The 14,318-nt window shown below is 42.2% G+C and overlaps 1 protein-coding gene and 1 long non-coding RNA gene across 5 annotated transcripts in view; one reads left to right on the top strand and one right to left on the bottom strand.

The window, feature by feature from the left end:
* Positions 1-14,318, bottom strand: part of HPSE2 (heparanase 2 (inactive)) — a 617,346-nt gene that overhangs the window by 6,957 nt on the left and 596,071 nt on the right. For all 3 annotated transcript variants that reach the window (XM_007187387.3, XM_007187388.3, XM_007187389.3), the window contains one exon: positions 12,058-12,204. In XM_007187387.3, the coding sequence (XP_007187449.1) occupies positions 12,058-12,204 (147 nt within the window). The remainder of the gene's footprint in view (positions 1-12,057; positions 12,205-14,318) is intronic.
* Positions 1-14,318, top strand: part of LOC102998920 (uncharacterized) — a 62,000-nt gene that overhangs the window by 20,825 nt on the left and 26,857 nt on the right. Inside the window, exon 4 of one of the 2 annotated variants that reach the window (XR_009005579.1) lies at positions 13,992-14,151. The exons of the other annotated variant lie outside the window; for it this stretch is intronic. This is a non-coding gene — a long non-coding RNA (uncharacterized LOC102998920). Of the gene's footprint in view, positions 1-13,991; positions 14,152-14,318 lie in introns of those variants that run through there. 2 annotated transcript variants of the gene reach the window in all.

Here is a 14,318-nt window from a genome sequence, read left to right as displayed (position 1 = left end):
GCCCCCGAGGCCCAGCTGCCCCTGGAGGCCCCCTCGCTGAGTTAGGACGCTGGTGTGTGCAGCTGCCCTGCCCTTCTCCAGCTCAGGGGCAGGTTAGAGCCGGGAGGGAGCCCGGCCGGGTTTGAGGACGGAGGGGCCTTGCTCCATTTCCCTGCTCCGGGAGAGGCTGTGCATCTGGAGTAGCTTAGAGAGGAGGTTCCTTTGAAATGGCCGTGAGTGACGCTACCCGCTGAGGAGGGCTGCTCAGAGGTGGCCGCAGCCGGCTCGTCCCCACTTGCCCAGCTGAAGCCAAAGCTGTAGGATGATCATGACCCTCTCAGGGGAGCTCCTACTCCTGAGGGGTCATTGGGAGGACTACTTCCTCCCAAGTGTGTCCTGAAGCTTTCTCCTATGTGTTAGGGGATTGTTCTCCTGCTAGGCTAATTGTTCTCATTTCTAAATTTTCAGTGGCACGTGGTTCAGTGCCTTCTTGAGCATGATAGTAGTTCAAATTAATGCTTGTCGGGTTCCACTCAGTCAGCCTCTCCAGGGGTTCTCATGTGGTTGGTTGGACACTCCAGTCCCTTACTCTGCTGTTGTTAAAGAGAGGAGACGAAGTGAAAAATGGAGGTGAACGCTTCCTTTTCCCCTTACCCCTTGAAAAGCCCACATTATATATGAAGTTCCTGGCCACTTAGACAATTTGAGGCTGATAAGATCATTTGCCCTATATCCTGTTCTTTGAGAGCATATTGAAATAATGAGTTTCAATCTAGCTTCTGTATCACTGAACTAGGACTCCTTTATGCAAGCAGAGCCGGGGATTTTTAGGCAAGTTGTTAGGGATGTAAGCTTTTCCTGTTTGCGGTTAGGTTTGGGGGTCATGATTTGATCTGTGTTCTATCCAAGTCTGTGTAATAATGGCTTATGCCATCATGGGATCCTACCATCCGCTTCTAGTGGTTTAAAATAACAGCACACTTGGCAAACAAGGTGAGAGCCCAGCTAAGGAACCTGGATTTACACTGATATTGTTAACTTCCAACAGATGAGGCAGTCATCTGGGGGCACTCTGGGAAGACAGTTTGATTCCGTGACCATCTCAAAGCTCCATGTCATAGGCATATCACACTCAAACCACAATAGGAACCAGCTATTAAAATCATGGAGACTTTACCATGTGGTTAACTCTGTTCCCTCCCATTGTAAAGACTTGGTGCCATGATCACCGACATCCACAAATCGTATGAAAGGGGCATAATTCACAGTCCTACTGTTCTTTGTGTTGTACAAATTCAATTATAACAGATGTAGTCCTTAGCCACTATGACAGAAAACACAGAAATATGCAAATGTGTGGTCAGAGGCACTATAATTAACACATTACACAAGGGGAGAGAGAAAGAAAATCAAACTTCATGGCCTGGATTTCAAGGCCTTCTGCATTCTGGCACTAATGTATTTTTACGACCTCTCCCCTCACCTCATAAAGCATCCTCTATTCCAGTCACGTGAGACGATATGCTATGGCCCCAAACAAAATGGCCCTTGAACTTTCGTACTTCTAAACCTTTAGTAAGCTCATTCCATTGCCTGGAATCGCCTTCCCTCCAGCATTTCCTAGATGTATGGCTCATCCTTACAGCTCCTGCTCAATGGTCCTCAGCCCTGAGGACTTCCCAGATTCCCAGGTTAGAATTCATCTCTCCCTTCCTTACGCATGCATTCTCCTACATTTACCCTCTGTGGTCGGTCTTGTCTTAAAGTATCCTGTGTGGGGAGGGACCAGGTTCCCCAGTCCTAATTGTGTGGAGCTGGAAGGGGCAGTAGAGGATCAGAGGCATTCTCTTTATTACAGGCAGACTGCAGGTGAGATCAAGAGTGTCAGGTAAAAGGGCAGGCGTGTGTGTGTACAGACAGGTTTTCCATATGTGAGGGTATGAAAGAGTCCATTAGTCATGTCCAAAATGAGTTCCATTACTGTAAGGTCACGGCTTCCTGGAAACCTATTCAAATACGTTAAACCAAAGGGATAAATAGCTCAGTTTGATCAGATTTTGACAGTGTTCCCTATAACATCAGGTGCACTGGTGTACCCTCAAAAGGGAAAAATAAGATGTCCCGGTGGCACAGGTTCTGCTCCAGGGTCCACAGATGTCAGAGTACAAAGAGTGTGGTGACTCTGAGTTGTTCTAGAGAAGGTGAGTGGGGAGGAGGATAGGCTGTCAAGTGATTGCTGGTGTTTGGCAGCTGGTCCACAGTTTGGTGCTCCAACCCCTTGTCTGAATGAACCACATCCTGTTGTGGGTTCCCGATGCTTGGCAGCCAAAGAAATACTGATTCAAGGCCCTGGCCCTGCTATAGGGATGAGGTGGATTAGGACTTTTCAGTTCCCTGAGGCTTATGTTTGTCCATCACCTAAACCACAGCCTCTGGAGGATGTGGAGAAAGGAGAAGACAAGGACCATTTCTTCTCTGCCCACCAGAACTGCCTATGTATTCTGCTTCCCTGCCCCTCAGTTTAGAATCAACTGCCCAGAAACATGTTAGCTTTACTCTAAAGTGCTCATTTACCAGGATTTCATCTGGGTCATCTGGAACAGAATGGAAATCTCTGCTTGCAATGAGGGTCCCCAAGTGAGTGGAGCTGGGGTGGAGACACCACAGTATTGATGGACAGCTATGCAGAGAGATTCCAGCTGCTGGGAGTGATCTGGAAGAAAATGTATTCTGGAGCTGAGAGCAAATGAAATCTCTCAGAAAATAACAGTGAAAATGCTGGATTCCTAAACATCTTGGTTTAAGATGTCAGGTCACTGTAAAATATAAAAGCATTTTATAGTCCTCTAATCTGCACAGAGATCTGTACATTACTAATGGAGTTAAAACAAAACAAACAATAAAACCTTTGGGAACCGTACACATCTTTCCACTTAGTCATAGAGAACTCCCAGGGGCTCCTGGCATGTTCGCACCTTTGGCAAAATGGCTTAGTGCCTGAATGAAGAATAGAATCTGGGTGAAATCAAAGATGCAAATCAGCTGGAATCTTGTTCCAGCATTTTCTAGAGGGACAGTAGTTCTCAACTTTGGCCACATATTTGAATCACCTGGGGAGCTTTAAAAAATACTGGTGTCTGGGTCCCAGCCCAGAGACTTTGATGTAATTGGTCTGGGGTGCGGCTTGGGCACTGGGGTTTTTAAAGATCCCCAGGTAACTCAAAGTGCAGCCATGGTTGGTCAGTAGGAGCTGATGACGAAAGAGTGGGGATATGTTGGTAGGTGGGGCGGGGGTGGGGGGAACCAAATAGCTTTCTAACCATTACGTTCTGAATTTATTTTGAATAAACAGGTCTTCCCTTACTCTTTTGGAGTACCATGTAAGAGGCCACGTTTTTTAAACTAAAAAAAAGATGTGAGCTTTTCAACGGCAAATTTTTTGTTGAATAGTGTAGAGTGAGCACTTCTGCTATTTCTGCAGAACTGCTGCATTTAATGTTTTCCCTGTAGTGAGTACTCTGGTGAGTTGGATGAGCTCCTCAATATGTACAAGGGAAGTGTGTGTGTGGCACTTTACAGCAGGAATTCAGAACCAAATCCAATGGAGCATTTGCACAGATAAAAAACTCTGTATTTCTTTAGCACTGAGAAGAAAAAGTGTGCTTTTCTTGAAAGGCAAGGTCGCTAAAGTCATTTAGATTCCTCTCAGGTCTTGGGCTGTGTCAACAGACACAGACAAAGAGCAGTTCAAGCTCTCTTCAGGCAGAAGGCACTAAGGGGGTTAAATATATCATTCAGTATCCTCACTATATTTGCCAGGTATGTATATAATTAGTTACTTAGATAATGCTGTATGCATTGCTTATAGCTACTATCTCTTTAGGAGCCACCCAAAACCCTCAAATGAGCACAAGGGTGAAAAGAATCCAAACTCCTCTAAGTCTTGCTGAGTAAGCGTACATTGAGTAAAAATTGGAAGGCTTATTTCTCTACACTTCTACTTCTCCTTATTTTTTCTACAGACTGACTCTGAGCCTTAAGTATAAGAATTCTTATAAATACATATAGTCATATATATTTATATTTATACTTTCACAGCATCTATTTCAGACTTTCTGAACTGGAACACTAACTTGAACTTTGCTGGTTAGAAGTACCACCTTCCTGTTCGCCTTCGACCATTTCGTAAATCTCCCCAATCCCAGGCATCTCTCTTGCCTCTCCTTGCTCCCAGCCTCTGCGGCTCCTCTGTTCCTCTGAGGGGCTCTGAGCGGCCTCTCAAAAGGCCTGCAGGTGATGTGGTCGCATGTGCACCAGCAGGGCCTTTTCCTCCAGGAAAAAGAGGTCTCCATCATCTTTTTTTCTGACATTTAAAAAATGGCACCTGAAGCCCTGCAGAGGTTAACAGGTTTCCTCACACACGCTCAGCTTAAAAAGCACTATTGATGTTCCTTACCTCTTACAGAACATCAAAGCAAATTCCAAACGCATTAAAGAAATGAATATAACAAATGAAACAAAAAAGAAACTAGGAGAAAATAAAGATATGTATTTATCTGATTTCAGGAATATAAGTAGACGACCATATAAATGAAAAGAAGGAACCACAAAGCAAAAGATAGATTTAACTGTATAAAAAGGGAACACTTCTGTATGTCAAGATAATACCCTAAAAATGAAATAGTTGGAAAAACAGCAAATAAAATGCTGAGGAAAATATTTCAACACATATGATAGGTAGCAAAGGGGAAATTGCCTTATATTAGAAAAAACTTACAAATCATTAATAAAGTGGATAACAGCCCAATAGAAAAATAAACAAAGGGGATGTAGAAAACTCACAAAAACAATAAAATGCTAATAGATGCAAAAATTTCAACCTCACTAATACTTAAAGAATACAACTTAACATAATAATACTGTTATTCATTATGAGGTTGGAAAAGATTTTAAAATATTACTGTTGTGTTGCTGAGGTAAATTGTAAGAACAAAATGTTCACATTTCCTAGTCCTTCTCAGACCTCCACAACTAAGCTTGTCTGAGGTAAGAAAATTGAACAGTTAATCATATGAGATAAGTTTATGTAACTCAATGGATTCCAAGGTGAACAGACAGTGAGTGATCAGGGAACCTGCTATTTGAGGAATGGCTGAAGAAGCTGAGAGTGTTTAGCTTGGAGACTAGAACTCTAAGGGAACACATATTGGAAAATTGTTACAAGGACGGTATAGATTTACTCTGCTTAATTTTTCTAAAGCAAGGATAGAAATGGGAAGAAAACACCCTTTGGCCACAAGTAAGGAGGATCTTTCCTACAATAAGACCTGTCTAGTCCTAAAGTGGGCCAACTCATGAGATGAAGAGTCTTATCAAACAGAAGCTGACGGGCTTTTTGTCAGGGACGTTATAGAAGAAACTTCTTGATCTCTAAGAGTACTTCCAAATTTTTCCTCTATAAAGTCATCTTTTAATAACTTTAGAACTTTTATAGAGTGGTTTATTTTAAGAAGAAACTAATTTAAATGATCCCAGACAAGTGAGGATAATGGAAACCTGCAGGGAGTACATCTGGTCGACCAGAGTTCAAAAACTCCAAGTACCAACTAACATCAGCAGTATAGAACTTGAACACTTAGATGTCTTGAATCTGCTGAGATATATGGAGTAATGGCCCCTTCAGTCCCAGAAGACAGGTCTTCAGGTTTTGTTTCTGAGTGAGAATTCTTGGTATAGAATTCTTAAGGTTAAGGCTTTTCCTAAAGCTCCTTTTACCAGATCTGTCCATGTCCCAAAATAAATGTGACGCTTCCCGATATCTGTGGTGGGTCAGGTGGTAGCCAGTTCAGCCCTCAGGACTTTTCATACTAGCCAAGCTCTGAATCTGGAGATGAAGTATCATAATGTGGTCTGTTCCAACAGGGACATGAAGATATTTTTAAAGTCTTAGCACCTGGGAGTTACTTCAGTATTTTCAGAACCTCTCTGTTTGGCTAACATCAAATGACACCTCTCTAAAGGCATGCAGTTAGATGCCAATGTTTTCCTTTGATATAGGATTTAATGAGGCTGAAATCAAAGCAAAAGTTATATCCCAGAGAGATGGAAAAAACAAGCAGTACGTAGAGAAAGAAGAAAAAGATGTTCATTTCTCCACAGAACAGGCAATAAGATTCTTGGTTTATAGGAGGCTTGAAGTTCTTTCAGCTAAAATCATGGCAGCTGAAGGAGAGGCTCATGCAGATATGAAATTTAAACATTTAATATGAAACCTATTAGCCCCAAAGCAGGAATATTCTGCACCTCTCTCATGGCACCACCCGCAGTCTGCTTCCTGTTTGTTTTTTTGCTTCTAATAATAGAGATGAACTTTTTGAGGGCAGAGACCTCAGAATCCCTTTCCCCTCCAAACATGCCTATTAAATAGCTCTTGAAGGTCAGGTGATGACGTGGCCTGGCATTAGGACAATCAAGAGACATTCTGATCTGAAACATCACATTACACTTTATGTTCAGACTTTTTTCCTAATTTGTCTACTTGGGTTTCCCGAGTTCTTATTAATTATGGGACCACGATTCATTAAGAATTTAGCCAGATTAATTGCCACTGAAAGTTAGAGTGCTGAAGAGGAAGAGTTATGTCTGGCACAAAGTAGGATCTCAATCAAGTTGATGAATGGATGAAGATACATACTCTCCAGTTTCCCTGGGAATCCTCCCATGACAGCATCTTTCCCGCTGAGGGTGGGCTCCATTAGGTTTAGGGGATCTGGCAGTGTCTGTGTGCATGGTGTCAGAATATAAAATGCTGAGATTGATTTTTAGAGACCTCAAGTTAAACCAACTTACAGGCACTCCTGGTATTTAATAATCCTTTTGTTTGAGAAGAGCATAGAAGAAACAGAAGGGAATTCCCTGATTTTGCTGAGAAAAAAAAATGGTTTTCCCTAAAATTCTGTGATTGGGAAATAGAATCTTAGAAGCAGCTCAAAGAAGAACTTTTACAGAGGATCTGAAATTAGGACTTGTGAAGAAAAGTTAATGGAAAAGGGATGAGTTAGCCTAAAGAAGAGAAAACTGGTGGGTCACCTAATACTTTTCAAATATATTCATAATGTATCATGAATACATAATACATTGTATTCTTAAGCCTAAGATGAAATGAACTCAGACAGTATCATGACAGAGCTCGGCTATACATAATGTATATTTTTCAATATCATTATAATTTTACATTACTGGACTCTTAGGGTAGCACAGTGTTGAAGAAAGTGCAGTGGACTCGGGGTCAGGAGAACTGGATGCTAGGTACTTTCTAGCTCTGTCACTTAATAGTTGTGTGACTCTTGAATGAGTCACTTAGTGCCCTAAAATTCAGTTTCTTCAACTCTAAAATGCTTCATGGTGCTGTTTATTATATATAAAGTCCCAGCCACAGGCACGGTCGGCCCCAGTGTTCCTATAAAATTAAATGTTCAGACAGGATTGAAACTGTGGGCACTCCTTCCCTAGAGGTCTTTAGATATAGAGCATCTTCTGGTCCAGATGTCCTAGCCACAGACTGTCTGAGGGCAGGGGAGTGAACCAGACCTCCTCGAAGCATTATTCCACCCCAGGATGCATCAGTGCATCAGAATAGAAGAGCCAGTGTGATGAAAGTTGTTTCCTTCTTTTCCAATTTTTGGATCGTTTCCCCTCCAAATGGAATTGAATATGACACATAGGGAAGAATGCTGGGATCTGATGAGACACCTGCTTCTGGTTTGACTTTGCCCTACAAAGTGAGTCTTCCCGTTTTTTGATGTAAATTGCCTTGTTTGACCCAACTTTATGTTGCTTCTCTGTTTGCTGAAAGACATTGGAGATATTTATGTCTTGGGTAGAGATGATTCCCTAAAGGACAATGTTCATTGATTTGTGATCACATGAGGCATTGGGCAGATTCTCTTGTAGACGGTAGAGCTGCCCCAAAGGTGCTCTTAGACTTACCTAGAAGGGGAAATATTACTGTCTTAGGCGTGAATCGTTAGTGTTTCCCCCAGAAAGGTGAGAAAGCAGTGAAAATGACAGGGGAGAAACCTACAGCTGGAGATTTTTTGGAAGAGAACTAGCCTGGTATAACTACCACTTTCTCTTGTAGCACCAGTTTCTTTGTGTGGCTTTTTGGTGGCTTGAAGAAGCTACTTTTCTGGTGACCATAGAGACAATAGGCTCCAAAAGTGAAGTGGGTTTGGGGGGAGGGAAATGGAAGAGAATAATAGAATTTTAGAGTTTGATGGGAAGCAGTAATCTTTCACCTCAACCTCCCACTGAGTAAGGAATCTTAGAGCACCTCTGAGGTGGCCATGGCCACTCATTCCTTGATTAATAGTCTACCTCCTGAGAAAGCCTGTCCTGTCCTCAGTTAAGCCTTTGGAAAATGAGCTCGTTTTGTGGTGAAATCTTTCTCTTTTAAATTGTAGTCCCCGGTGTTCTGTCATTTTAGAGGATCCTGGGCCAAATCTGTTTTCTTTCACTTAGCAGCCCTTTGAATATCTGAAGAAAGTCCTCACAACTTACCTTGTTTTTCTTGTCTAAATTAAATCTCCCCATTTTCTTCAGCCATCTTTGAAGAATATATATTCCAGACACAGAATACCCTTCTCTGGTACACACTGCAGTTTTCTAAAAGTTTCCCTTCTTCTGTCCCGTAGGGTATAGGGCACCCACCTTCTGTCTGGTTCCCAGAGTGAGAACTATCTCTTACATAAAGAGTTGAGACTTGAGTGGTGGGTCTTATGACTGGTTCACTCACTGATACCAGAAACAGGAACCTTCACTGTGGACCCGGATGTCTGGACTATGCCTGATGAGTGGCCTCAAAGGTGCTTCCTGTACAATACCTAACATCCCTGAGCCCCAAGTTCACGTGCAGCTACCCTTTCAGAGATCTGAACTATTTCCAACCCTGATGGCAATTCTAAGAGAAGGAGAATTACCCCATGTTCTCTACCCATCAAAAAAGTTTGCCGGTATCTCCCTAATCTTAAAACCCCAGGCCAAAAGGCCCAACTGGTGGCTTGAATGGCACACTGATCTGCTTTATAGCCTCTTCCTGGTCCCTAAAGACAGAAGCAGTTACAGGTTCCCAGAGCTTTCCATCCTCTTCTGAACTGACATGGCTTCAGGCTACAGCAAGGAATTAGCAGGCACAGAACACAGAATCTGGTCCCAGAGGTTTATACAAGAGAGAAGGAGACACCAAAGGCTGAAATCACTTCCTAGCACTTCCTTTCATCCTTTCCTGCAGATTCTGCTGCACCACAGCCACACTCTTCCTGTGAGAGCCCCATCCCAGAACCATGGAGGGCTCCTGCTCTTGCTAGCAGTTACTGAGCGGGAGAGTGGGATGTGCCACTGAGCGCGTGCACGGCAGCCCCTGTGCGGCAGCTTACGGTCAGAGATGGCTCAGCACGTTCTCTCTAGAACCAGAGAGGTGTGGAGTCAGCAGTAGTTCACAGGAAGAGGAACAGGCTTGGAGAAGTGAGTGAAGGGCCCAGAGTTCCACAGTGAAGTACTGGCAGGAATAGGGCTGGAATCCAGTTCTGTTGACTTCTAATCCAAAACTCTCTTTAATACAATATATGTAAAATCATATGTGTGTGTCTGTATTTATACTTCTATATGTATGTGTATGCATGGATGTGTGAAATTTTCATTTGTAGAAGGCTTCATTTCACCCATATGCTCTAATTTGATTCTCACAATAACCCCACTTGACAGGTAAGGGAGCTGAGGTCACACAGGTAAATGGTAGCAGCTGGATTCATATCCAGGCTTCCAGGTTCCAGCTCCCTCCTCTTCTAATTGCATCACATTGCTATATGATTTCAGTGGGTGTTACCAAATTCCTCTTCAGGACCCCTGTGGAATGAAATTCTCTTTTTCCCTGTCCTTCTCTGACGTTGTCAACAAAGCCAGAACATAGCTCCTCACCAAGATGGTGACAAGGTTAGATGCATGAGAGCATAATTGGAAATGCAGCATATCGGTAAGCCAGTGAGAGTCACTTCAGTCACTCTAAAGAACACGTATAAGCAGGACAGGGGCCAAGGTGTGGCCAGGTTCAAACATCAGAGCTGTGATCCTGGAGGCAGGGACATAGAGTTGGGTAAATAGGGTTAGAGGCCTGTGCCCTTGGTTGATGGAGAAACAAGCTCATAAAATGGTGCCACCCTGGACCATCATTTCCTCACATTTCATGGTTTTGCATTTATGCAGTTCTTATGTCTTCTTATCATAATCTTAACAAATGTCTTATCCACACATTATCTTAAAAGTCTGAGAAGATGCCACTTTTGAAGAACATTCTTAGAGCAGTTGTTCCCCTCTTCGTCCCCAACCAGCTAGAGTTCTGAGTTGAGGAAAAGGAAGGCAATGGGCATTTACTGAGCGTTTACTATGTGTCAGGAACTTTACGTAGATGACTTCATTTACATGGTACGTGGTCTTCCTGACATTGGGCAGGCTCAGCTCCTAATATCTTGGGTTCTAGAGGACCCTGAACTGTCACAATCACTGCTGAGGAGTCAGTCCCTTTGCCAGATGTGACTTTGTGAGTCATTACTGAATGGCAGTGGGAGACTTAAAACATACGGGCCTCAGAAGATCAGACCAGGATGAGAATTTTAGAGCCGGAAGGGACCTTACCAAATATATAGCAACTCCTGAATTTTGCAGATGAGGAAACTGAGGCCTAGGGATTAGGATTAAAGGATTTGCCCAGGTTATTTAGTGAACCAGAACCGAGTCTCCTGCCTAGAATGAAGACCAGGAACTCAGCACACCAGTCATGAACTACTGGGAAATGGAGAGAGGGGATAAAATGCTCACGGGAGTTCTGCTGGGATAGATAGGATTGAGGGGAAAGAAAAGTGGTAGCAATGTACTTATAGCCAGAAAAAAAAGCCAGTATGTGAAACAAGACTGAATACAGATCTAGCGTGGGCTAAAGAGGCTCACTAAGTGACTTCCCAGATTGTGTTTTGTTCCCATTGCATACAGTTGGAAACCAAATGCAAGCCACCAAGGTTGCAGTGAAACAGCAAACAATTATAGCGCAAATAGTTGTGGGCAGCTGTGGGAACACAAGCCACCTGCTCCAAGTTTATAGCTTTGTTAAACTTGGTAAACATTAAAAATGGAATGGGAGCGCTCCCAGTTTGTACAGCATCCCATACCCTTCCTGGGAGGTCTTCCTCCAGGATGGGGTGGCTGAGAGCTGCTTTCTGTGTTGCCAAAGTCTCTAGAAGAGACTGAGGGAGGTAGAGTATCACAGAATCATACACTTACAGAGTTTGAAGAGACTACAGAGCCCCCAGAATATAATTTCTCTCCTAATGTTCAGATAAGGAAACTGAGTTCCAGAGAGGTGATGTGCCCAAAGCTATAAAGTTAGGGGCAGAACTGACTCTTTTTTTATTCTTACAGTGATTTTATTTTATTTATTTCTCCAGGGTTTTATTTACATTTATTTTTTATTAAATTAAAAATTAATCCAAATTAACCCCAAATTAAATATTTTAATTAAATCCAAATTTTTAATTCATTAGAACTGACTCCTGATCTCTGAACTTCTGATCCTTTGTCCAGCGCTCCTTCCTTTAAGCCCCACAAGGTTTGTAGATGGAGACAAACAGGGAGTTACAGCATTACAGAATGTTACAGCTGGAATGGATGTGGTTCTTAACCACCACTGTTTTTGGTTGTCACATGACTGGGGGGCTGTTAGCATTTAATGGGTAGGGACCAAGGATGCTAAATAGCTTAAACTGTGATCATCCTGCATAATGAAGAATCCTGGGGTCCAGAATCCAAGAGTGCCCTTGTTGAGATATATTTTGTCCATCGTTTGACTTCATGGTTGGGGACTCTAAGCCTAGAGACAGGGAGGGGCTTGACCAGGGTCCTAAAGGGAGTAAGCAGTCCCTGAGTGAATTAGCAGCAGCTTTGGTGCCCTCAGCAAAGTGGCACTCCAGCTCCCTCCACACCCAGCTCCTGCTGCACTCGCTCCTAAGCTATTTCCGGCTCGGCACTTACTTGGACTTCAGGCCCTCCTGTCCATAGGGCTGCAGTAGGTACTGGTGCACAAGCTTGTCCCTGAGAGTCCCGGCCAGTTTAATTTTCTTTCTTGATCGGTGCAAGTTGATGATAAAAAGTGTAATGGACCCTCGAACATAGTTGTGGCTGATATCCAGAGAGAGAGAGAGAGAGAGAGAGGGAAAGATGGAAACACAGTGGTCTGTTAGATGCTTCTAGATCATTTATAGGCTGCACGAAACAGGACTACCCCAGGAAAGGGCACTTTTTTTATGGTTCTTGGCCATCCTAGCCCTTCAAAGACAGGAAGGCCTTGTTACTGTGGTGTCCTGCAAAGAAGATACCCACTTCCCACCACACCCCTTTTGTTTTTGTTTAAATGTATTGCATTAATTTTAGAAAACAAAATATCTTTTTCTGAATATGGAAGTAAAATATGCTGATTGGAAAAAAAAGGGAAAAATATAGAGAAACACAAAGAAGAAAAAGAAAAATCCCCCATAATCCAAGTGTCTTAAGATATGATAACATTTTGGTAGACACCCTTCCAGTATTTTTTAGTTTATTAATTCAACAAATATTTACTGAGTTCTTTGACACATACGTATATATTTCTCAGTTTTTACATAATTGGGATCACATTGTTCACCCGTTTTTTTTAGTTCGTGAACATCTTAAACATGCTGCCATGTTATTGTTATTATATATTCTTCACTTATAAAAGAATATTAAGTTCTTCAATCATAGAAATTTATTTAACTAGGCTCCTCCTTTGGGGACTTATGTTGTTTTTAATTTTTTGCCATTATAAATTATGTGATGCAAGACTTCATTTATATAAACTTTTTGCACTTCATGATTATTTCTGATGGATAAAGTGCTGGAAGTTGGAAACACTAGGTCAAAGGGAATGCAGTGTATGATTCCTCACCAGATCTTCTGGTTCATACCCAGTTGGTGCCGCTCTCTGTGGGAAGATTTTTTTGTCCCTGCTCTGTTGAACTAGATCACTAGAGTGATCACACGATTGGCTTTGGTCAATGCAGTGTGGGTGGACGTGTTAAAACCTCTGGGGCAGAGGCTTTAGTAAGCAGCCCATATTTTGCCATGTCTCTTTTCCCTCTGCCAGAAGACTGACAATGTTCTTGACAGAGGCTGCTCTATTGATCTGCGTCCTGGAATGAGGACGATGTGGAGCAGAGCTACAGCTGAGCCATGACAGACAAGTAGTGAAAGAGAAATACATTTTCTTATTGAAAGCCATGGAGATTTGGAGGTCCTTCGTTATCAGAGCATAACCTCGTCTATCCTGACTAATATACACATTTTGATAATATTGATGTTATCTAGAAAGCTTGTATCAGTTTGCTCTGATCACCTATGTATGAGAGCACCCATATCCTCATACCCCTAAGAACACTGGATATTAACCTTTTACAATATCTTTCTCAACCTGAGAGGTGATAATGGGATTTCAATGTCGTATTAATTTGTATTTTTTAAAAATTCACACTGAGGCACAGTATTTTTTTTCATTTGCCTCTTTGCCATTTCATTTCTTCTTTTGTAAACTGACTGTTCATGCCCTTTGCCCATTTTTCTATTGATGTATAAAAACTATTTACTTAAGATAGTGATCCTTTGTTTGCATGTATACTGCAAAATTTTTCCCAGTTTTCTTTGACTGATTCAGTTTGTTTGCATTGTATTCTGATGTATAAAAGTTCAAAACTTCTAGGCAGTCAAATTTATTGACCTTTTTGATTTCTACTTTTGCTGCTTTACCTACCCCATGATTATATAACTATTCACTGTTTTGGAATCCTTTTAAACCAGCACAGGACGTTCAGGAGCCTGAGAGAACTACATGCCTACATGCAAGAGCCTTTTAGCATGTATCAACAAGACTATAATGATTTCCTTCTCTCCTGTAGGAAAAAAGACTTTGTTTCTAAGGGGTCCCTTAGGGCCCCATCTGGATGGGTTAACAAGAGGAAACAGAAAAAATGACCCCGTCCTGCTTTCAAAGGAGAAGTTCAGAGCAACTCTAAGTCAACTGTGCTCACAGGAAAATATCATTCTCTGCAGAAACAGCCCACCTCAGCCTCTGGGTCACTCATCTATGCCTCTAAATGTGCTAATTAAGAGTTGAGTGACCAAGGGCCAGTCATTGTGATCACTTGGATTAAAAAAAAATACAGAATACAGTTTCCAGGTCTCATCCCTTTATTTAATCCATTTGTGATTGGGGTCTGGGAATC

This window comes from Balaenoptera acutorostrata, chromosome 16 (assembly GCF_949987535.1).
Source record: "Balaenoptera acutorostrata chromosome 16, mBalAcu1.1, whole genome shotgun sequence".
NCBI lineage: Eukaryota > Metazoa > Chordata > Mammalia > Artiodactyla > Balaenopteridae > Balaenoptera > Balaenoptera acutorostrata.
This window is presented reverse-complemented; position numbering and strand designations above follow the sequence as displayed.